This window comes from Rutilus rutilus (genome assembly GCF_951802725.1).
Source record: "Rutilus rutilus genome assembly, chromosome: 20".
Lineage (NCBI taxonomy): Eukaryota > Metazoa > Chordata > Actinopteri > Cypriniformes > Leuciscidae > Rutilus > Rutilus rutilus.
The window spans coordinates 25,601,548-25,627,257 of NC_140225.1; the positions used below are offsets into that span (position 1 = coordinate 25,601,548).

A 25,710-nucleotide genomic window follows, 5' to 3' on the forward strand; every position below is an offset into this window, starting at 1 on the left:
AGTGATCGTGTTCACAACCCCTTCTGGCAGGACAATGGGTATCCGTTGATTATCCATGCATGCAGAGACCAGCGCTCTGGATAAGGATGCCAAATCAAGCCGCCGGCTTGAGAGAGGAGATCCTTCTCACCGGAATCGGCCATGGGGCTAAGTTCGCCAGCCGCATCAGCTCCAGGAACCAAATTTGGTTCTCCCATCGTGGGGCTATGAGGAGCACCAAGTGGCCAGTCTCCCTGATTCTCCTGATTACCTGTGGTAACAGCGAGATCGGGGGAAAAGCGTAGAGAGGGCAGCTGGGCCATGCTTGGGCCAGCGTGTCCTCGTTCTTCAAAAAGAACATTGGGCAATGAGCGTTGTCTTTTGACGCAAATAGGTCGACTTTCGCTTTGCCGAAAAGGCGCCACAGCAGCTGGACTGTCTGTCTGGACCGTCGTTCAGGCGACCAGGCATATGCGCGGCTCTCAGCGAGAGCAGGGAGCGCTGAGCCCAAAACGAGTAGGCGTTCCACCAGAGCATTGAGATTTCTGGATCTGTTACCGCCCTGGCGGTTCACGTAGGCCACCACTGACATATTGTCCGTGCAAACCAGTACATGCCCCGCAGGCTTGGGAGATAGTGCCTCAGCGCATTCTCGACCACTATCATCTCCAGACAGTTTATGTGAAGGCACTTTTCCTGGTCTGACCACTGGCCAAAGACCGGCCTGCCCTCGAAGAGGGCGCCCCAACCTAGGTTGGAGGCATCTGTCGAGATAACCTTCCGGTACGAGATAGCTCCCATTGTCACTCCCAACTGGTACCATTCGGCCGCTATCCAAGGCTCCAGAGCTGAAACGCAGCTCCGAGTCACTCTGATATGCAGACCGCCGGAAGCCCAAGCTAGGTGTGGTACTCGTGCACTCAGCCAGCGTTGTAGCGGGCGCATACGTAGCAAGACCAGCTGAAGCACTGCTGCGGCTGAGGCCATGCAGCCTAACATTCTCTGAAAAGTTTTCAGGGGAACAAGGCTGCCCGTCCGGAATGAAGCGGCCAGGTGTCGAACACGGCGCGCGCGCTGTGTCGACAGGCGGGCCGTCACAGACACGGAGTCATGTTCTATCCCCAGAAAAGAGGCTGTCTGACTGGGCAGTAATGAGCTCTTGGTCCAATTGACCGTGAGACCCAAGGTTTCCAGATGGCTGAGAAGCAACGTTCTGTGAGATATTAATTCTATCTCCAATTGTGCTAGAATCAACCAATCGTTCAAATAGTTCAATATTCGCATGCCCCGACTTCTGAGGGGAGCGAGAGCCGCGTCCATGCACTTCGTAAATGTACGGGGTGCTAGGGACAGGCCAAACGGAAGGACGGTGTATTGATATACCTGACTGTCGAAGGCGAATCTCAAGAATGGCCTTTGACGGGGTATTATCTGAATCTGAAAGTATGCGTCTTTCAGATCAAGAGCGATAAACCAGTCCCTCGGGCGAATTTGCGCGAGGATTTGTCTGGTCGTGAGCATTTTGAACGGTCGCCTCATGAGGACTAATGTTCAAATGTCTCAGATCTAAGATAGGTCTGGGAGTCCCATCCTTCTTTGGTACAAGGAATTAGCGGCTCTAGAAGCCTGACTCGCTCTGGGAAGGCGGTACTGGTTCTATGGCCCCTTTGCAAAGCATCTTTGTTATTTCTGCGCGAAGTAGGTGTGCTACTTCTTGATTCACTTTTGTCTCGGTCCGTGCTAGAAAGCGCGGAGGACGGCGAGCGAATTGCAGCGAATAGCCCCGCTTTACTGTATTCAGCACCCATTGTGACACTCCCGGAATAGCTTCCCACACTTTTGCGTGCATAGCTAGGGGTAGAATGGCCTCTCGGTTCTGGTAGCCACACAGCGTGGGCTTGTGAACCTAAATCTGAGGTATCGGCGCGAAGAGCGCAGTCTCCATGCTTGAACACAGCGGCACGCTGAAAACGGCGGCTGGCCGGTTTACATGTAATGTCCCGGTCACCTTGAGCGGGGAACATTTCATGGGGAAAAATCCGGAACGCGTGTGTAGCACCGGGCGTGTTGTGTTTGTCAGTAAGCGTGAGCACTCGCGGGCGGACACAGGACTTACAACATAGCCGATGTGTGTCGGCTTTACAGGTTTTGCCCCCTGGGATAAAAGTGTAGCAGAGCGGGCAGTGAGTAGGGGTGGGCACTTTTTTGTGGGCACATTTCCTACATCTAACACTCGAGCGGCATACGGCAGCTTTATGAGAGTGAGCTCTGCATGAGTGAATGACACAGGGGGAACCGTGCTTGTGTGTAGGGGTGAACACTGGGAAGCGGGCACATTTTCTACACTTAAGACACCATCGGCATGAGCCGGATAACCAGAAATTGTACTCTTTATGAGATTTCTCTGGGTCGCTGTAAAAACGGCGTTTGTGTGCAGGTGAGCGGGTTGTACAACATGCTCGTTGGCTGCAAAATACACATCTGCAGTCGCCTTTTCTAAGGGAACTGACAGAGCGAAACGCATTGAAGGCAGTCCGGCCGCGGCGGGTCTTGACCATCTTTTCCTCCTAGATGCTAGGAGGACTTCGCTGGTTCAGGTGTCAGCGCAATCTTCGGCTGGGGTCCCCGCGGGGGAGGCGGCCTGCGGCGGCTTGACGAACATGATCTCTGGCGAGCGCCTTGGCATCATTGCGAAGGCGGCGGCTGAGAGGACTGCTGGGTAGAGCTCCGGGCAGGAGGTTGCTTTTGAGAGCGACCTGCAGCAGAGTTCGAGCGTCGTGGCAGGAAGAGCTTCATGGCCTGTGTGGTTTTCTGTACTTCAGAGAACCGGTCGACAATCCCACTAAAAGCTGGGCCAAAGAGGCCGGACGGAGAGAGCGGGGCGTTAAGAAACACGGCTCGCTCAGCCTCCCTCATGTCAGCAAGCGTCAACCAAAGATGCCTCTCCGTAATGGTGAGCGAGGCCATGCTCCTTCCAATAGCCTGGGCTGCGGATTTAGTAGCGCGAAGGGTAAGGTCCGTTGCGCTCCTTAAATCCGTGATGATGGACTGGTCCGCGCCTTTCTCGTCCAACTCACGGAGGAGATCGGCTTGGAGGATCTGAAGCACTGCCATCGAGTGCAGGGCGGAAGCAGCCTGCCCAGCGGCGGTGAAAGCGCAGCCGACGAGAGCTGATGTGGCCCGGCAAGCTTTAGATGGGAGGGCAGCCTTTGCACGCCATCCCGCAGAGTGCTGACAAAGGTGCACTGCTACCGCCTCTTCCACGGGGGGGATAGACTTGTATCCTTTCTCACTGGCACCGTCCACTTGGGAGAGCGTCGAGGAGACGGAGAAGTGAAGTCTTGCGGAGAATGGAGTGTTCCACGATTTCATGAGCTCATTGTGGAGCACCGGACTCCTGGAGCGAAGGGGCGGGGTCTGGGTTGGATCCAGACCAGTCTTCGCTTTCTGAAGCCAGGAGGGAACAGCTGTCATTGATGGCGTCTCCGTCCGCTTCATTTCCCGAGGCGTCAACAGTGAGGGTGGCGGCCGGCATCTGTGCATCCGTAAAGGAGCGCGGAGAAGGAGATAGCGAGGCTCGAGGGGAAGGTTCAGGCGAGCGCTTGCAGGCCATGGCAGGCTCCGGTAGCCTCTGGGAGCGACGCTTCTTACAGCGCGGTCCAGCAAGGGCAGGCGGAGGTGCAGCTTCAGCGTCGAACATGTCAAGTCGAGCCTGCAGGGTCGACATGGTCATGTCCTCGCAGTAGACGCAGCCGCCCGAAGACAGGGCGAGGGCTGCGTGGTCTCGGCCCAGGCAGAGAGTGCAGATCGCGTGGCAGTCTCCGTCGCTGAGCGGGACTCTGCAAGAGCCACAGGAAATGCGAGGCATTTTGACAAAAACGCCTCGCGCTCTTTTAGAGAGAGAGAGTGTGTGTCGCGGCGGCGAGCACACACAGGCAGTAAAAGGATATGACACCGGATAGCGTAGCAGGCACGGATGGCTGAAGGCGGCGTGAAATCGACTGGCTTCCTCAGGCGATGTCCTAGGCTTGCTCTGTCGCTTGCTTCAACTCCGGCGGCTTCTCGCAAGGATCCAGCGATGCGGAGAGCTTCGCTGAAAAGATGAAAATCAGTTAAACAGCTCCCGAGCCCGTCCTTTTATACGTTAAGCCACGTCACGCAGGGCTCAGTGGTAGGTTGCTGCAGTTGCCACAGAGCAGCCAATGAGCGCGCTAGTTAGTCCTGAAACTGTGCAGGTGACACGGTGAGAAGGTGTACTCTCCATCTGAGGTGAAATTTGGCTGTGTAAACTAGGATTTTTTTTTTCATGATTTTCTGAATGTAAAGCCAAAACAGCGCATTTATGAATTTTGGAGGGCTCTTATTTTGTAATACAACATCAGAATGTCCTGAAACTGTGCAGGTGACACGGTGAGAAGGTGTACTCTCCATCTGAGGTGAAATTGGGCTGTGTAAACTAGGATTTAAAAAAAAAATGATTTTCTGAATGTATGGACACAACAGCGTATTTATGATTTTTGGAGGGCTCTTATTTTGGAATACAACATCAGAATGTCCTGAAACTGTGCAGGTGACACGGTGAGAAGGTGTACTCTCCATCTAAGGTGAAATTGGGCTGTGTAAACTAGGATTTTTTTTTTAATGATTTTCTGAATGTAAAGCCAAAACAGCGTATTTATGAATTTTGGAGGGCTCTTATTTTGTAATACAACATCAGAATGTCCTGAAACTGTGCAGGTGACACTGTGAGAAGGTGTACTCTCCATCTGAGGTGAAATTGGGCTGTGTAAACTAGGATTTTTTTTAAAATGATTTTCTGAATGTAAAGCCAAAACAGCGTATTTATGAATTTTGGAGAGCTCTTATTTTGTAATACAACATCAGAATGTCCTGAAACTGTGCAGGTGACACGGTGAGAAGGTGTACTCCCCATCTGAGGTGAAATTGGGCTGTGTAATCTTGGATTTTTTTAAAATGATTTTCTGAATGTATAGACTCAACAGTGTATTTATGAATTTTGGAGGGCTCTTATTTTGGAATACAACATCAGAATGTCCTGAAACTGTGCAGGTGACACGGTGAGAAGGTGTACTCTCCATCTGAGGTGACATTGGGCTGTGTAAACTAGGATTTTTTTTTTTAATTATTTTCTGAATGTAAAGCCAAATCAGCGTATTTATGAATTTTGGAGGGCTCTTATTTTGTAATACAACATCAGAATGTCCTGAAACTGTGCAGGTGACACGGTGAGAAGGTATACTCTCCATCTGAGGTGAAATTTGGCTGTGTAAACTAGGATTTTTTTTTTTTCATGATTTTCTGAATGTAAAGCCAAAACAGCGCATTTATGAATTTTGGAGGGCTCTTATTTTGTAATACAACATCAGAATGTCCTGAAATTGTGCAGGTGACACGGTGAGAAGGTGTACTCTCCATCTAAGGTGAAATTGGGCTGTGTAAACTAGGATTTAAAAAAAAATTTTTTATGATTTTCTGAATGTATAGACTACAGCGTATTTATGAATTTTGGAGGGCTCTTATTTTGTAATACAACATCAGAATGTCCTGAAACTGTGCAGGTGACACGGTGAGAAGGTGTACTCTCCATCTGAGGTGAAATTGGGCTGTGTAAACTAGGATTTAAAAAAAAAATGATTTTCTGAATGTATGGACACAACAGCGTATTTATGATTTTTGGAGGGCTCTTATTTTGGAATACAACATCAGAATGTCCTGAAACTGTGCAGGTGACACGGTGAGAAGGTGTACTCTCCATCTAAGGTGAAATTGGGCTGTGTAAACTAGGATTTTTTTTTTAATGATTTTCTGAATGTAAAGCCAAAACAGCGTATTTATGAATTTTGGAGGGCTCTTATTTTGTAATACAACATCAGAATGTCCTGAAACTGTGCAGGTGACACGGTGAGAAGGTGTACTCTCCATCTGAGGTGAAATTGGGCTGTGGAAACTAGGATTTAAAAAAAAAATGATTTTCTGAATGTATAGACACAACAGCGTATTTATGAATTTTGGAGGGCTCTTATTTTGTAATACAACATCAGAATGTCCTGAAACTGTGCAGGTGACACGGTGAGAAGGTGTACTCTCCATCTGAGGTGAAATTGGGCTGTGTAAACTAGGATTTTTTTTTTTTCATGATTTTCTGAATGTAAAGCCAAAACAGCGCATTTATGAATTTTGGAGGGCTCTTATTTTGTAATACAACATCAGAATGTCCTGAAATTGTGCAGGTGACACGGTGAGAAGGTGTACTCTCCATCTAAGGTGAAATTGGGCTGTGTAAACTAGGATTTAAAAAAATTTTTTTTATGATTTTCTGAATGTATAGACTACAGCGTATTTATGAATTTTGGAGGGCTCTTATTTTGTAATACAACATCAGAATGTCCTGAAACTGTGCAGGTGACACGGTGAGAAGGTGTACTCTCCATCTGAGGTGAAATTGGGCTGTGTAAACTAGGATTTAAAAAAAAAATGATTTTCTGAATGTATGGACACAACAGCGTATTTATGATTTTTGGAGGGCTCTTATTTTGGAATACAACATCAGAATGTCCTGAAACTGTGCAGGTGACACGGTGAGAAGGTGTACTCTCCATCTAAGGTGAAATTGGGCTGTGTAAACTAGGATTTTTTTTTTAATGATTTTCTGAATGTAAAGCCAAAACAGCGTATTTATGAATTTTGGAGGGCTCTTATTTTGTAATACAACATCAGAATGTCCTGAAACTGTGCAGGTGACACGGTGAGAAGGTGTACTCTCCATCTGAGGTGAAATTGGGCTGTGGAAACTAGGATTTAAAAAAAAAATGATTTTCTGAATGTATAGACACAACAGCGTATTTATGAATTTTGGAGGGCTCTTATTTTGGAATACAACATCAGAATGTCCTGAAACTGTGCAGGTGACACGGTGAGAAGGTGTACTCTCCATCTGAGGTGAAATTGGGCTGTGTAAACTAGGATTTTTTTTTTTAATGATTTTCTGAATGTAAAGCCAAAACAGCGTATTTATGAATTTTGGAGGGCTCTTATTTTGTAATACAACATCAGAATGTCCTGAAACTGTGCAGGTGACACGGTGAGAAGGTGTACTCTCCATCTGAGGTGAAATTGGGCTGTGTACACTAGGATTAAAAAAAAAAAATGATTTTCTGAATGTATAGACACAACAGCGTATTTATGAATTTTGGAGGGCTCTTATTTTGGAATACAACATCAGAATGTCCTGAAACTGTGCAGGTGACACAGTGAGAAGGTGTACTCTCCATCTAAGGTGAAATTGGGCTGTGTAAACTAGGATTTTTTTTTTTAATGATTTTATGAATGTAAAGCCAAAACAGCGTATTTATGAATTTTGGAGGGCTCTTATTTTGTAATACAACATCAGAATGTCATGAAACTGTGCAGGTGACACTGTGAGAAGGTGTACTCTCCATCTGAGGTGAAATTGGGCTGTGTAAACTAGGATTTTTTTTAAATATGATTTTCTGAATGTATAGACACAACAGTATATTATTATTTTGGGATGGATAGATAGATAATTATAAATAGATACATAATTATACATAGACAGACAGACAGATAGATAGATAGATAGATAGATAGATAGATAGATAGATAGATAGATAGATAGATAGATAGATAGATAGATAATTATAGAGATATATAGATAGATAATAATATAGATAGATTATAGAAATAGATAGATAAATAGATAAATAATTCGAGATATATAGATAGATAATAATATAGATAGATAGACAGACGGACGGACGGACGGACGGACAGACAGACAGAATAATGTGAAATAGCCTTCGCCGGAAGATCAATGTTTTCAGTTCAGATGACAGGTTGACGGTCTTACCGTAATAGCTAGTGTATACGCGCACCGCGAAATATAGGGGCGGCTAGTTTGACCGCTCATTTCGAAGTGGAGGCTGGCTTGACCGCAGTCACAGACTGATCAAGTCCCTCTGCTAACCGCATTGGGTAATAATATTGATACAATTTAACATTACATACCTTCTCCAGCGATGCTGTGTTGTTCGTGGAATGTCTTTGTTCTCCAAGAGATACTTTTTGTATACTTCATCTCATATCACGTAGCAAAAGGTGAACGGGCGCGAATCGACGTCTATGATCTTTGGAAACTCGGGTTCAAAATGTTCAAATTCATCGAGCAATCATGGCAGAACAACTCACGACACACGTGTTTGACTAGCGCTTAAGCATTGCGGGAATCAAAGTACCGCGATTGCAGACTGACTCTCGTGATACTTTGATGTCATAAGCCGATTGGTTTGCGCGGGTCTGAGTTTGCGCAACAACGCGAGAACTCGAACTTGACTCGAAGTTCACGCCTAGCTACTGAATAACAACCCACGCCAGAAGTGTTTTGTTGTTTATTTTAAATGAGCATTATTCTTTGACAATAATTACGCCCATCCAGACTTGTATACCGTCAAACAAATATTATTTCTAAGACAATACAATAACTACATTTAGCATATACAAATACTTAGTATAACTAAAGTAGCCTACAAAAGGAGCATTGTGTTGAAATTACATTATTAGGAAAAGCATTGTAGCCTATTGGTAGGTTATATTTGCAACACTTCCTTTTAATTTGGGGGAAAAAATGTCTATTAACCTCAAACAAAACCTTATCAGTGCATCTCTCTCTCTCTCTCTCTCTCTCTCTCTCTCAATAATACAATAATAATAATAATAAACATCATAACTTATTGCTGTGTGGTATTCTTACATTTAATTTGTACATTGTACATTAATTTGTACAACAATATTATTGATCTACCTTACTTGAGGTGGAAAATGATGCAATTTTCTTCTAGGAACAAATTGTATTACTGTGAAGCGGTTTTGATACAATCTGTATTGTAAACAGCGCTATATAAATAGAGGTGACTTGACTTGACGACTATTCTGGCTGCACTGCTGCAGACAAAATAGAGGGTTGTGAAGATGAGAGTTGTGAAGTATTGTTGGCGGCCCTGTCTAATCTGTGGGACATCTATTCAGATGCTTCTCAAATGGGCCAAACATCCAACACTCACATCCTGGAAATCCCTTTGCACCCTCTGCTCAGGCAGGAACACAGACTATAGTTACAGAATAGCTTTTCCCTCAGAGGTGTGGACAGGCTGTAGAAGCCATAGCTACATCAATCCAGCTTCCCTCACACATGTACACATACACATATGCCCAAACGGTCACTGTGATTTTGCCAAGTAAACAATGTTCCTGGATCAGCATCCCTGTGTGCCAAAATGTAGTCTTACCCAATCCCTTCTCCTAAACCTAACCCCATAACTTTTCCCTAAAATCAGAGGGTAATGATATGAATTAAACTGATGTTTAAATACCTTACCTTGGTTCTAAGGCTAAACTTGACATAAACTTGTCCCTCGAATCTGATTGGTTGATTGGAAAAGATGTTGATCAAGGAACATGTGGTGAAATCACATTCACCATGCAGAAACACACCAATAATATACATATTACTGTATGTAATGCTACACAGCAAAAACTCCAGTGTTAAATTAACACTCCTGGGAGTGTATATGAGTCCACACTCAAAAGTGTAAAGTGTTAAAATATGAGTGTTAAATTAACACTCAAGAGTGTTAAAGTTAATGAGATAATTAAGTGATTAGTTTAGTGATGATTGAGCATTATTGAAGACACCTGATGTTAACAAGCAGAATCACTGAAGGAGGAAATCACTAATTGTAAGTTACCATTAAGGTGATGGGTGTTTGCTTTAGTTGGGCTCTTGACACTTATATGTTTACTTTAAATTTTACTTGTCTGCTGTTATTGATTTATAACAGTCAGATGAACAAAGAGACAATGTGATCTGATAGTGTTGGTTATGTTTTGACATAGCCTAATCATGTTGTGATCTGAAAAACAAAACTTATTGAGATGGCTTAACTTGTTAGTTACAGCAGCTCTGTGATTCTACAGCACATGATTTTCAGTATTTTTCATATAATCCAAAAATATTTCATAAACAATGTTCTGATTAAAAGACTTTCAAATGAATTTATTTAGAAACACAGACATCAATAATCAGCCTGTGAATCTCAACAATGGTGACAATAATAAAGCATGTTGCAGTCGCTGCCACCAATCACAACTCATTAATGGCTCCCATCATGCATTGCGGTATGAATAAATTATGATCTGAATTGTCTGTGTAATTTACTTTTCCTAATTGAATATTCTGCTCCTCACCATTACAAGGTCATAAATTTCATTCAGCCACATCTTAAATTGATATGCTCGTTCATTCATTGGTTCTGCCATTGCCATGCACTGGCGGAATAATGTTAAATGCACAGGTTAATTGCTCCAAAAGCGGAACGCTCATTTGAAACGCGCGCCACACGGACCATTTTCACGCTCGGTCCAAACGGCAGCGCAGCGCGAGCTCACTAGAACCAATGCGTTTACTCTGTGAATTGTTCACCTGTTTGGCAAGTGTTTGTCATGATATGTTCTGACAATAAAGAGTAACGTTAGTTATCCCGGAAATTTTGGACAATCTCGATGGCCGGACATGTCCGGGAAAAATAGGATGGTAACCCCTAATACTCAGGGCCCGGTTTCCCGATAGCGCTCACTCTTAGCGCGCTAAGAGAGCTCGAAAGATATATCTTACCAAAGGTGTTTATGTTCCTAAGTGTGTTCCCCGAAGTGTCCCTTAGGAAGCTTCTTAACATGCTGCCTCCTACGTTCGACGTTACAAAGGCGCTGTCCCAAGTGAAGGTGCTGAATTAGTTGGCATTGATTGTTTAGGAATCGATTTTCCACTTCACACGCAGGTGCATTACAGCGTTAAAGAAAGACAACACGTTCTATGCAAATTAAACATTCCTCAAATTATTCCAGTAACATTTATTTTAACAGTTTAAGTTATCAGTAAAATATAGACTAGGCTATTAATTAAATTATCAAATTGTCAGTAATATGTTCACACTGTTGCTTACGGGTAGCCTAGACAAACTCATTATCCCGTTGTGCCACTTGTGCCGCTACATGGGTTTAACGACTTCTAAAAATTATGTAATACACTTTTATATTAATGTAAGGTACTTTACAATCAGAATTGATTGGTTAATGTTTTCAATAAAAAGCAACCTATCTACAATGAACAGAGTGAGAGAGTTAGATACAGAATATGATGGGGAAGCAACATAAAAAAAGGGCACCAAGCTTCTCGTCAGAGGAACTTGAAGTTTTGCTGGACTTCAGGGCTTATAAAGCAAAATTCCTCAAACAACGCTAAGAGAGAGCTACGAATGGTCCAGACCAACCTTATGAAAGTGTGACTTACAAAATATATACTTAGCGTACGAACGTTTCGGGAACCGTCCCATAAGGTTAAGAGAGAGGTTAAGGAATAGGTTAAGAACTACTTAGAGATAAGAACGCTTTGGGAAACCGGGCCCTGATTTCTCCACAGAATAAGAACCAGTTAGCTTAGCTTCCAAAAACAGATAGCTGACACTATTTGTACATTCTGTGAGTGTGATTGCATCCTCTATGGGCGTGTTGAAAATTTAACGAATAAAACAAATTAAAAAAGTAGATTTGTTTTTCCAGACAAAAAAATACATAAATCTCTCATCTCAGGGGTATATGAGGGGGAAAGCAGGGTAATTTGAAAATACTACAGGTTTTCTACTGATACAAAGCTTATTGCTAAATCCTGAAGTATCCCTTTAAGAGAGAGTGTGATATCATAAAAAAAAAAAATCAGCTCTTTGCTTTTAATGTTTTGTACTAATATTTTTGTCATGTTTTATTTAGAGGCAAACTAGTGGTGGAAATTTGGACAGGGAGATTTTGGAAAAAATAAAATTACACCATGGACCTCGATTATCTTCTGCCACAAATTCAGTTGCTTCACCTCTCACCATCTTCTGCCTTGCCGCCTTCTCCACCACCGGTTCCTAACTGTCCACCTGCATCACCCTCAGCTCCACCTTCACCTGCCTCATCATCACCTGCTTCACTTTCAGCTACCTCACCTTCTCCTGATCCTCCTTTGCCAGACATCGTTGCACAATTAAAGGCAGAGAATGAAGCCCTCAAAATAGAATTAGAAAACCTTAGAACAAATGTTGTCAGTCGTAAGTGTTAATTAAGAAAACTCCAAATATTTTATAAAGTAGTTGATTATAAATATTATCATTTAGAAACCCATACAAGTTTGCCCTACTGAAAATCAAAATTTTCTTTACTGTTTTGCTTTCTAGAAATGCCAAAATTTCTTATCACGATGGGCAAGCTGGAGAAATGGCTTGACGAGAAAGAGCAGACCCCACAGGAACTGCTATCACCTTCCAGCATACAGGAAACTGTGAGTATGCTGTTTTCCAAACCACTACTGTAGTAACAGCTATAACAGCAAGGTACGACAGTAAAGACTTATGAAGGGGGAGGAGAATTGATACGTGCGTCATGTTTAGGCAATAAAAAACTTCCGCATAGGATACACCTGTGTATCCTCTAGGGGTGGAACGGTACACAGAAGTCACGGTTCGGTTCGTACCTCGGTTCAGACATCACGGTTCGGTACGATTTCGGTACAATGGAGGGAAAAGCAAAACAAAAATGCAGAAGGTATTTTTATAAATTTCTTAAGCCTTGTATTAAAAAAAAAAGTTTTATTAATAAGGGCATAGAACCAGTTTATTTTTAGTGCACTGACAATAGTTTTATATAATTAGTTTATTAATTAAATTAATAAAAAAGACAAAAAGACCTTGCAATATGTTTGGTAATATTACCTTAATGAATTTAAAATTAATTTGCTATATTTCAGATCAATATATTTGTTTTCCTTAATTCCAATTAACTCTAACTTTATGCTCATCTGAATTATAGGCTAATTGATTTCTGTATAAAATAATACTAACATTAAAAACACATTTGATTTTCTTTTTTAATCAATGTATGTGTAACTTAAAAATAAACAGATTAGTGCTCCGAGGACAATAAATTAAAACCAATGCAATTAAAACCCACAGACTGTTTCCACTGTTAGATCGCGGTTGCGCATTTCTCTCTCTCTCTCACTCACTCACTCACACACACACACACACAGTTTGATCGCGCGCGCACACGCACTCCAGCTGAAAATAGAGCGTCAAATTCGACGCTAGTCCAAAGCGAATAGGACGCGCGTATAAAGCACAGGTATAAAGCCAACGTTCGAAGCGAACTCAGGTTCAGAGCGGTTCAGACATATCTATGGGTTCAGAGCAGTTCAGAGCTAAGGCGGGGTTACAGATAAGGGGTGCTTTTCAATATCCCTCCTCGTCTCCTCTCTCCTCCGTCCTCCATCCTATGACCCGGAAACCGAGCTCAGCCATCTTGAAGGACATCTCAATTATCGAATTGCACCGCGAGAAGTCGAGGAGTGAGGAGGCTTCCTGAGGAGTCATGAGCGAGGATACACAGGTGTATCCTATGCGGAAGAGTTTTATCGACTTAAACGTGACGCACGTCTAAATTCTTCTCCCCCTTCACATCGGTCACAATCATTTTAATTTATACTTTACCTTTGCAGTTTATATAAACCACACATCTCACATCCTCTCCCCACAGCTTGAAATTCACCCGGGCTCAGGAGTTTATGTTCCCAAAAACGTGTTGTGGTCAGCTAGCCATGCAAACACCCCCACTACCATGGCACGGATGCTCTTACTGGGAGTGTTTGATATCGAAACCCTTTTAAAGAGCAATCTTAGAGGTACGTAATTGGACATACCATGTGCAAGTGTCTGTAGCCTATAATTAAAATTTGTTTGGTAATTATGTAGATCTGAAATCTCTAGGTAATGGGTCAAAGTAAAAAAATAAAACTGCTCCATTATAGTAATTCTTGCATATTTACAGATATGTATACTCATTCACATTTACATTGAAATATGAAGCTTTATAAATAATTTGAGTTGGTCTATTTACATTATCCCCTTTTTACTAAAGCAGAATGAATAATGTAATGTACTGTATGGTTGAGTAGTTAGATAGGAGTGGAGTTAATTCTGATTTCGTTCTAATTTCTATTATGTTGCTCTTTCTTAGGTGGCAAGTCCAAAAATGTGAGCCCTGGGGAAACCAAAGAGCCATTGGACAGGATAAAAATTGATGCAATAATGAGTATGTATAACTTGGTTAATTAGGCTTGAATTGTGTAAAACCAAATGTGACCGTCAAACCATCAGAATTGATCAGTTTCAGTGTGATGACACTTGCACTGGGTTCTCAATAATTCTTAAATTTCAGTAACATAAGTTTATCTACCAACAATTTATGTTAATTTAGTGTTTTAGGTGATTTATAATTTGGCTGTCCTTACATAATGTTATAAAACTAAATGCTTTTCTTTGTCTTTTATACAGATGCAGTGATCCAGAAGTTTCCTGGAACCACCAGGGGCCAACTAGGAGTGGCTATTAATCAAAAGGTGACTGAGCTGCGGACGTCCCAAAAGACTCGCACTTAAATGAACCGGCTGTATTGTACCTGTTGGTGGACTTTCCTGTTCTTGTTTTGTTGTATTTGTATAATAAAGTTGAGTGTTTAGTAGTTTTCAAATTTTGCAAAGCTTAATTTCTTAAACTGTTTTAATAAATTAATATTTTATCTGTTTTTACTGTTGTTGTTTTTTTTTGCTAACTGCACCATTTTAACATTTAGGGCTTAGGCATGTCATATTCATTGCATTGCAAGTGTTTAAGTTCATGTCCATAACCTATATTTAAAAATATGTATGAAATTAAAGCTTTTCTTTTTTTTACATTAGTTTACATCATACATTAATTCAAAATATTTAGCAGTAAATATAAGAACATTGTCACGAAACAGTTAACGTGAGACGTGGATACAGATGCAGAGGAAATTTATTAGTAACATGCAGACAAGGTACAAAGACTCAAACTCAGGACTCCAGGAACAGGTAACTCAGACAACGAACCAGCACAAGACTACAAACACAAGGAAGCTAAATAGGGGAACAAATAGGGGCGGGGCGGGGCGGGGCGGGGCGGGACGGGACGGGACGGGACGGGAGGGACGGGAGGGACGGGAGGGACAGACCGGGGAGGGACAGACCGGGGCGGGACGGGAGGGACAGACCGGGAGGGACAGACCGGGGCGGGACGGGAGGGACAGACCGGGGCGGGACGGGAGGGACAGACCGGGGCGGGGCGGGGCGGGGCGGGGCGGGGCGGGACAAGGGGAATGGACAGTTCAGAAGGCCAGGGAGGCACACAAAGTTCGGGAGTCCAGGGCGGAGCAGACAGTCCATCTGGCGGCCAGGGCGGAGACGACAGTCCATCGGGCGACCAGGGCGGAGACGACAGTCCATCTGGCGGCCAGGGCGGAGACGACAGTCCATCTGGCGGCCAGGGCGGAGACGACAGTCCATCTGGCGGCCAGGGCGGAGACTTTCCCTCGGGCGGCCAGGGCAGAGACTTTCCCTCGGGCGGCCAGGGCGGAGACGACCCCTCGGGCGGCCAAGGAACAGGCACCGGCTCAGGAACAGACACCACCGGCTCAGACACCACTGGTTCAGGAACAGATACCACCGGCCCAGGAACAGACACCACCGGCTCAGGAACAGACACCACCAGCTCAGACACCACCGGTTCAGGAACAGATACCACCGGCTCAGGAACAGACACCACCGGCTCAGACACCACCGGTTCAGGAACAGATACCACCGGCCCAGGAACAGACACCACCGGTTCAGACACCACCGGCTCAGGAACAGATACCACCGGCTCTGGAACAGACACCATCGGCTCAGACACCACCGGCTCAGGAACAGATACCACCGGCCCAGGAACAGACTCTGGCTGGGCAGACGTGACGTGAACAGTCTCTGGCTGGGCAGACGTGACATGAACAGTCTCTGTCTGGGCAGACGTGACGTGAACAGTCTCTGGCAGGACAGACGCGACGTGAACAGTCTCTGGCTGGGCAGACGTGACCTGAACAGGCTCTGGCTGGGCAGACGTGACGTGGACAGTCTCAGGATCGGCAGATGTGACGTGAACAGTTCTGGGAAACTCTAGGATCTTGTATAGTTTTTCGAAGTAATCCAACAGAGTCTTAGCTGCTCTGTCTATCTCAGACTGCACGGAGACCTCCGAGACTGGGACAACCGGAACTGGGACCACCGGACTCGGGATCACCGGAACTGGGACCACCGGAACTGGGACCACCGGACTCGGAACCACCGGAACTGGGACCACCGGCACTGGGACCACCGGCACTGGGACCCCCGGTACTGGGACCACCGGACTCGGGACCACCGGAACTGGTTCCACCGGAATAGCCACAGAGGGGTTCTTCCTTCTCCTCCTCCGTTTCGGAACCACCGGAACAGGGACCACCGGAACTGGGACCACCGGAACTGGGTCCACCGGAACTGTCACGGAGGGGTTCTTCCCTCTCCTCCGTTTCGGGACCAGCGGTGAAGGCTTTCCTTTCCGCTGACTGCCGTATGCCGTGGTCCTCTCCTCCTCCATAGTCCTTTGAGCGCACCTGGCGAAATACTCCAGCAAGGAAATAGAGGATCCTTTCTCCTCTCCCTGAGGAAAAATCTCACTCCGCTGTATCCACATTTCTGTGGTTCGTTCTGTCACGAAACAGTTAACGTGAGACGTGGATACAGATGCAGAGGACATTTATTAGTAACATGCAGACAAGGTACAAAGACTCAAAAACTCAGGACTCCAGGAACGGTAACTCAGACAACGAACCAGCACAAGACTACAAACACAAGGAAGCTAAATAGGGGAACAAACAAAGGAGGGTAATGAGACAAACAGGTGGGACAAATTAACCAATAATCAAACAACAAGATGGGAGGGGCTAGACAATAGACACGAGCACATGGCCCAAAATAACAAAACACCCATGTGCAGCACAAGACAGGACAGGCATGTGACAAACATAACATATATTCAAAATATGTCTACACAACATTTTTATTTATACATTTATCAAATATATTTTATATATATTTAAATATAAAATACATATACTATATAAAAACATATGTCACATGTACAGGTGCTGGTCATAAAATTAGAATATCATCAAAAAGTTGATTTATTTCAGTAATTCCATTAAAAAAGTGAAACTTGTATATTATATAGACTCATTACAAGTAAAGTGAGATATCTCAAGCCTTTATTTGTTATAATTTTGATGATTATGGCTTACAGCTTGTGAAAACCACAAAATCAAAATCTCAGAAAATTAGAATATTACATGAAATCACACAGTAATTACACAGTAATACCATGGTCACTGAACCAGGTTTTGGTTATTTTGGCAGTGTGGGCCGGTGCAAATCCTGCTGGAGAATGAAGTCAGCATCTCCATAAAGCTTGTCTGCTGAAGGAAGCATGAAGTGCTCTGGAAATGTCCTGGTAGACGGCTGCGTTGAGTGGACAGCACAGTGGACCAACACCAGCCGATGACCTGGCTCCTGTCATGGATTTCTTTCCCTAAACCTAACTATCTGGGGCGTCTGCACTCGACACCCTACTGATCTTAATATCTGTGGCGTCTCCACTCGACACCAATACCTTAAACTCTCTCTGGCGTCTACACTCGACACCAATACCTTAACTCTCCGGCTCTTGCGTCTTCAGTCGACAAATGGCCGAGTTTCTAAATAACTTGTTTCCCTAAACTAGCTTCCTGCGCAGGAATAAATCGACAAACAGATCTGCAAATGTCCTTTAAATGCTTTAATCACGGCCAGGAGATCTTCCCGAGCAGTTCTCAGGGAATCTCTCCCAAGAAGCAGGGCCGGAGGATCTCAGACAAATTCCATTGAGAATCCCCCCGAAAAACACATATACAACAGTTTTTATAGTATAGAGGTATGACATAAATGTCAGGCTGCATTACATAATATCCCCACTATTTGATTGGTTCTTCATATGCAAACCCCTCTGTTACTAGGTAAAGCAAACTCTGATCTTGTGATTACTTATCACAAGGTTTTGATGACTTAATTTGTTCTATCACAAGATACTAACAGACTAGTCTAGTTTAATTTCCCAAATGTGTTATTTATACACAGGACAGAATGTTTTAGTACATTGTGTTTCAAAGTGTTATCATGTTAGGCCTGAAAAGAGAAGTAAGGTTAGATGTTAGAGACATGGTTAGTTTAATATACAGTTTACTATTTTATCTATTAAAAATCCACCACAGTTTCCCCTCTCTGGTCGTATCCATACTCTACGACCAAATACCTGGATCTTAATTACTCTAATGATCTAATTATTCCATACCTGCCTGATTTACCTGCAATCTAATTTACCTTTACCAAATCATCCCATTATAAGTCAGTGACTTTAATACCACCTGATATCTCTAATCATACCATGTTCCATCTTTTACTTTATAATACCTGTCAAATATTCCTTCAATCAGCATCCTAAGCTGTAATGAAAATACAACCAATTTCCAACGTTACTACATACACATACCATCTTCCACATACACATAACATCTTCCACATAAACATACCATCTTCTCATCTCCTTCCCTACATTCTATCTTCAAGCCATCTAATTCTATCTTTAGTAAAACACTAAACATACCATAGTATATTGCCTTTATAACTTTAGTAGACCTTGAGTCAAGTTTAATTATCACCTTTCTCTGGATTTTGAATCACATTGATCTATTAGGCCTTTAACAGGCTGATACTGCTGATTAACCATTTTTCTTAACCTTATTTTGTTAGCTTTTAATTCAAGCAGGCGATTGTTTTACTTAGTAAGATCTATTTAAGCATCTGTGTAATAAAATCTAACCAAAAAAGAAATTCTTCTAGAATTTTTCATTTTTATCCCTAACACAAATATCAATAATTGTATTGTTTTGTTTCAAACAATGTCATTACTTTAAAATGAACCCAACTCTTGCCATGAGAATAGCCTTAGCTGCTGATGTGCTATTTAATCATTAATTATCTCTCCTAAAATCCTATATATTTATTTCTTTTTCAGAATTAACTGATATGACATAACATGTCCTGACTCTATTTGTTTGCAATGCGGAATAGTTCATAACGGATCCATTGATCCAGATCATTAAATCTGTAACTTCATTCTGAATTAAGAAAGCTTTTTAGAATTTTGCTTTATGAGCAAATATTCTATTTCACTGAAATGTCTAAACTGTTTAGATTCATTTCAGTTTAAATTTAACATGTTTGAGTTACATTGTTCTTGGTCTAGGTTTTAACTTTGTGCCCCCTACTTAATTTGCTTTAATTCGTTGAAGACCTTTCTCAACAAAACAAGTCCATATTTCATTTCTGGAAACCGGGCTAAATAAGCAAGCACTGTTACTGTATTCCTAGATAGACTAGACCCGCAGTCACCTCTCAGATATCAAATACAGACATTAGACAATACATGAAAGGAACATTTCAATAATCACACTGGTAACTTCCCTAACTAATAATAATCCAGAAATTAAATATGTTTCCCAAAATCAATCTCCTTTTGAAAGTTTTTCTTTTGCATTTTAACAAATGGAAACACCTAAAATATATTTAATGTAGTCATTAATTAATCGCTATAGAAACCTACCCAATTATCCATTCGGACCTAGTCCGGCAAAGTAACTTATCACCCATTCTCTCTTATTAGAGAACAACTATTACACTATTAATTCTCAGCATCTATGATGTCTGCATTAGGGTTCTAGAACCCTCAAGTTTCTTCAAAAATAGTCCCTAGATTATTTATTATCTTTACAGTAATGTACCTAGTTAAGAGTCCCTATACTCTACAGAATTAAGAGATTTTCCTCTTCTCAATTTACATGTACCTGAAATATTTTCAAATTAATCAGTAATTGTTCAAATCATGAGATCTATATCAATTCTCAGTTGTACATACAGTATAGTCTGATTGAACCAAATAAAACATCAATAAAAATCACACAAAATTAATTATTATACTACGCTTAAAACATTAGTTGGTTCACATCTTCCTCCAGATGTGTTGATCATCTCGTTGCCCCATGGACGTTCCATCTTCACCAGGGTGATTCTTTGCGAAACGTTGCAATGGGCTTATCCCACGTTGGCAAGGGAGGAAAGTTAAACTAGCACTTCCTTTGTCCCTCACTTTACGCGGTGCGTTGTCGTTAGCGTTGGCGTGTGGTTTTGCTGAGGGCTGGTTGGTGTAGTTTAAGGTGAGAAGCTTGGACGGAGGTGTCACACACTGCAACCTTGCTGATAGTTGCAAAATTTTTCCTCTGAACACAACCGCAGTCCACTGGACCTTGTTTGTGGAACCACCAGAACAACCTGTGAATGGAGATCTTAAGTATTTTTGTTAATGACAACATCATGTATCATGTCGCCAGACTCATCTGCTTATCCGGCCGGTCGTCCTATTTTGATGAGACCTGTAAAATTTCATGTTAAACAGTAACAAGACAATATTTTATACATTTGGAACAGAACCAGTTCTGTTCGATGAGATCCATCATGACATCCTGTAAAAAGTAAAAAGTTAAATATGGGGTGGACAGGGCAAACTTGCTTGCTCTCTGCCTTCCCAAAGTTATACGCTGCGCGTGTGTGTGTGGCATTGTTTCTTTTCTGCCACAACAACAATAACCCAGCTCAGGATAGTTAGCCAAAATCATCCATGGTCGTTGTTCTGTTGGCCATATTTTCTTCCCTGTGGGTCATATTTTACCCTGTGTGTCATATTTTAACCTGTGGGGTCATATTTGACCATGTGTTTCATATCTTAACCTTTGCGCATAATTTACCCTGTGGGCCCACTTTATACATTTAGATACAGCTGTTTTGATTGACAATTTATTTGTCTCCGTGTTTCTCAGAACACCATCTTTCACACACTTTCATATACTTTCATACACCCCTTTCTCTGGCCAGAGAATTATACCTTTTTGTCTGCTTTAGCAGTTTATGAACTGAATGGGGAACATATATTTATTAGGAGTGGAATACCATTAAATCTGAACGTTAACAAAGTTCGCCGACGACAGAAAAATACTGAACGTAGACACACTGTGGCATTCCCCTTGCAACAGTGTCTGAACGTTAGGATATCAATTTTCAATTGTCCGATGCAGTCGCCATGTGTTTGAGTTTACACAGTGGACGTAAACCTAGCTTTTCAAAAATCAAATAGATTAAACACTTTTAATAATAATAATGTATAGACCTACAGTTGCAGTTGAGAGAATCAGTTCTAATTTCTCAAATGCAATTTGTCATTCTTTGCACAATTTCAATTTTTCAACTTTTTGTTGTTGCTCACAAGCTATTTAAAAGAAGATTTAGAAACCTTCACATAATCTTTGATCCATGGACAAAAAGAAAATAACATTTCCATCTCGTAGCCCTGGTGATGACAGCATGTGATTCTAAAAGTCCATAATTAGAAAACATTGTTTCTATTGAATCTAGAGATTATCTTTAAATGAAATGGAGTGACCAATTGTTGCTAGTCATAACTTCTCTTTAGACGCCTTGTGGCCTATATTATATTTTTAACCTATTAATGCTTTTACATAAACCTCACTGCCATGCCCAGATTGGAGAGTCATGCTCTCACTTCTGCTATTGAACTTCTTGCAGTAGGGCTTGTTAATGTTACCTATTGAAAGCAGATTCAAAGAGTTAGTTGAAGAAATATGAAGAAAATTGCTGTAACCAGTGGATAATCAAAAAATAATCAAGTTAAATAATAAACAAATTTGAAGCAGTCTCTGTAGTGATCATTGAAAGTGCAGCACCTAGCCCACACGGAAGATACATTGGATTGTCTCTCCGTGTGGATTGTCATTCAGTTGAACTGTCCATTCTGACCCCCCTCAGAAGTGTCAACTTCCTCTTTTTTTCTGCAGTCATCCCATTTTTCACGGCAGCTGAAATCTTGAACACTCAGAGAACCGCAAAAATAAAATTAAACAGCTTAATTTCTATAATTCATAATTCTTGATTATCTTGTTCATAAACAATGGTGTCAGGACTTTTTATCTTGATGACACTGACACTTTCATTGACATGAATACTTGCTTTTGAGGAATGAGCTATCCATTTTGAGCAAGTGACACGCTTTTGCAGGTTATCAACTAGGTTTTGCAGTTTGTACTAATTGTTTTGAGAATTGCATTAACTGTGGCGCAAATGCAAATAGCGATGCGAGAAACGCACCAAAGCGACCGAGAAAAACCGCAATATCTTACTATTTTTTCATCACTTTAAGAGCCCCTATTGCTCAGTTTTATATATCTCATCTACATAAATACATAATTAAAGTCTAACCCATAAAAGTTTCTTTATGATTCAAAATTTCCTAATTATCACAGAGTATTTCACATGTGCATATTCCTATTATTATGATTTGTAATTTTAACAATTTCTGCAATGTTTAATTGATTTCAAAATGTAAAAATTCATAAATCTCAGGATAAAAATATTCTATTTATCTTGTTTCCACATTTCTTTCTTTATCTATATCTTTCTTTATTAACCTTTATTTAATTCAGTCAAAATCAAAGTCTTTTTTAAACAAAAAGCAAGTTTCATTACTGCAGCATCTCAGGGTATTTTCCCCTCCTGGATCTGGTTTCCAGTATGACAAGTTGCTATTTGCAGAACAAAGTTTCATCAACAGCTTTCTGTGCGCACTCTCAAAAACAACAAATAAAATACTCAACATATACTAATTTGGTTGAATTTAACCATAATCATTCATTGCCCTTAATAGACAAGGTAAAAACATATCTTTTTTAATCACTTAAATCTTTTAGATGTGATTACCAGTTTTCTTCAAAATTTCACTTAACAGAAAAGCCAAAATTTAATTAAACCTTTTAATTAATTTAGAAGCATTTCAAAGGAAAAGTGCTGAGGTCTGTTTGTCCTACCTTAATACTTTAGGTCCTTTTAGCCCGACTGGAATGGTTCCCTCTGTCGAAGAGGGTTCTGCAGTCTGGCAGAGTGAAGACAACGTGGTTCCTCGCTCCCATCCGCCCAACAGAGGGACCATTCCGAGGACTCCTGGATCTGGCTCGCCAAAAATGTCATGGATTTCTTTCCCTAAACCTAACTATCTGGGGCGTCTGCACTCGACACCCTACTGATCTTAATATCTGTGGCGTCTCCACTCGACACCAATACCTTAAACTCTCTCTGGCGTCTACACTCGACACCAATACCTTAACTCTCCGGCTCTTGCGTCTTCAGTCGACAAATGGCCGAGTTTCTAAATAACTTGTTTCCCTAAACTAGCTTCCTGCGCAGGAATAAATCGACAAACAGATCTGCAAATGTCCTTTAAATGCTTTAATCACGGCCAGGAGATCTTCCCGAGCAGTTCTCAGGGAATCTCTCCCAAGAAGCAGGGCCGGAGGATCTCAGACAAATTCCATTGAGAATCCCCCCGAAAAACACATATACAACAGTTTTTATAGTATAGAGGTATGACATAAATGTCAGGCTGCATTACATAATATCCCCACTATTTGATTGGTTCTTCATATGCAAACCCCTCTGTTACTAGGTAAAGCAAACTCTGATCTTGTGATTACTTATCACAAGGTTTTGATGACTTAATTTGTTCTATCACAAGATACTAACAGACTAGTCTAGTTTAATTTCCCAAATGTGTTATTTATACACAGGACAGAATGTTTTAGTACATTGTGTTTCAAAGTGTTATCATGTTAGGCCTGAAAAGAGAAGTAAGGTTAGATGTTAGAGACATGGTTAGTTTAATATACAGTTTACTATTTTATCTATTAAAAATCCACCACACTCCCCAAACCATCACTGACTGTGGAAACTTCACACTGGACTTCAGGCATCTTGGATTGTGTGCCTCTCCATTCTTCCTCCAGACTCTGGGACCTTGGTTTCCAAATGAGATGCAAAATGTGCTCTCATCAGAAAAGAGGACTTTGGTCCACTGTGCTTTATTAAATCCAGAGTCAACGCAGCCGTCTACCAGGACATTTTTAGAGCACTTCATGCTTCCTTCATTTTCCAGCAGGATTTGCACCTGCCCACACTGCCAAAATAACCAAAACCTGGTTCAATGACCATGGGATTACTGTGTAATTACTGTGTGATTTCATGTAATATTCTAATTTTCTGAGATTTTGATTTTGTGGTTTTCACAAGCTGTAAGCCATAATCATCAAAATTATAACAAATAAAGGCTTGAGATATCTCACTTTGCTTGTAATGAGTCTATATAATATACAAGTTTCACTTTTTTAACGGAATTACTGAAATAAATCAACTTTGTGATGATATTCTAATTTTATGACCAGCACCTGTATGTAGGCAATATGTTATGCATATATGTGCAGTTTGTATATACAAAGAAATATATGTCGTATATTGATAATTTTATATGTGAAATATTTAAAAAATCACTATATTGCACATATATATGATGTGTATATATACAAAGAAATATATGTCATGTATATTGATAATTTTATATGTGACATATTAAAAAATCACTATATTGCACATATATATTGTCACATGTCTGTCCTGTCTTGTGCTGCACATGGGTGTTTGTTGTTTTGTGCCATGTGTTCTCCTGTTTATTGTCTAGCCCCTCCCATCTTGTTATCTAATTATTGGTTAATTTGTCCCACCTGTCCTTCTCGTTTCCCTCCTTTGTTTGTTCCCCTATTTAGCCTCCCTGTGTTTGTAGTCCTGTGCTGGTTCGTTGTCTGAGTTACCTGTCCTTGATGTTCCTGTCTGTTGGATACCTGAGTTCTGAGTTTTGTACTTCGTCTGTGTTTGTTTATTAAATCTCCTCTGCACTTGAATCCTCGTCTCTCGTTTAGTGTTCCGTGACAGAACGAACCAGCCATATGTGGATTCAGCGGAGCGAGATTTTTTCTCCAGAGGAGGATAAGGGAAATTCCATTTCCCTATTTGAGTATTTCTCCAGATGCGCTCAAAGGACTTTGGAGAAGGACAGGTGGGACAAATTAACCAATAATTAGATAACAAGATGGGAGGGGCTAGACAATAAACAGGAGAGCACATGGCACAAAACAACAAACACCCATGTGCAGCACAAGACAGGACAGACATGTGACATATATGATGTGTATATATACAAAGAAATATATGTCATGTATATTGATAATTTTATATGTGACATATTAAAAAAAATCACTATTATACATATATAAAATACATGGCCTAGTTTTATATGTCAATATATGAAATTGTTCCATTTTCGAATAGGTTTTATATATGGGCAGACATATATGTACATGTATGTTTTCACTTTCTATGTGGATATATTTAATATATGTAGATTCCATATATCTACATATATTACATTTCCGTATGGGAAGATTCTTTACAGTGGTGACCAACCACTCTTCCTTGCTTTGGGTTTTTAAGACCAAAAAACCTAATACCCGATTAATTCGATGGGCTTTGCGGCTTCAAGAATTTACCTTTACTGTGGAGTACAGAAAGGGAAAGTACAACACCGTTCCTGATGCACTGTCCAGAGCTCCATTGGATGATCCCCATACTCCTGTTCTCACTTGTTCCACAAAAAGAGGAGTTGCCATTCACTGATCATCTAATTTGGAAATTTCAGC

The 25,710-nt window shown here is 41.6% G+C and overlaps 1 protein-coding gene across 1 annotated transcript in view; it reads left to right on the forward strand.

Annotated features, from left to right (window-relative positions):
* LOC311279567 (uncharacterized protein) overlaps positions 1 to 14,677 on the forward strand; it is a 151,236-nt gene extending 136,559 nt beyond the window's left edge. Inside the window, exons 2-5 of the mRNA XM_084391157.1 lie at positions 12,288 to 12,391; positions 13,642 to 13,786; positions 14,122 to 14,196; positions 14,439 to 14,677. Coding sequence (XP_084247283.1) covers positions 12,288 to 12,391; positions 13,642 to 13,786; positions 14,122 to 14,196; positions 14,439 to 14,542 — 428 coding nt within the window. The 3' untranslated portion in view covers positions 14,543 to 14,677. The remainder of the gene's footprint in view (positions 1 to 12,287; positions 12,392 to 13,641; positions 13,787 to 14,121; positions 14,197 to 14,438) is intronic.
* The last annotated feature ends 11,033 nt before the right edge of the window (positions 14,678 to 25,710 follow it).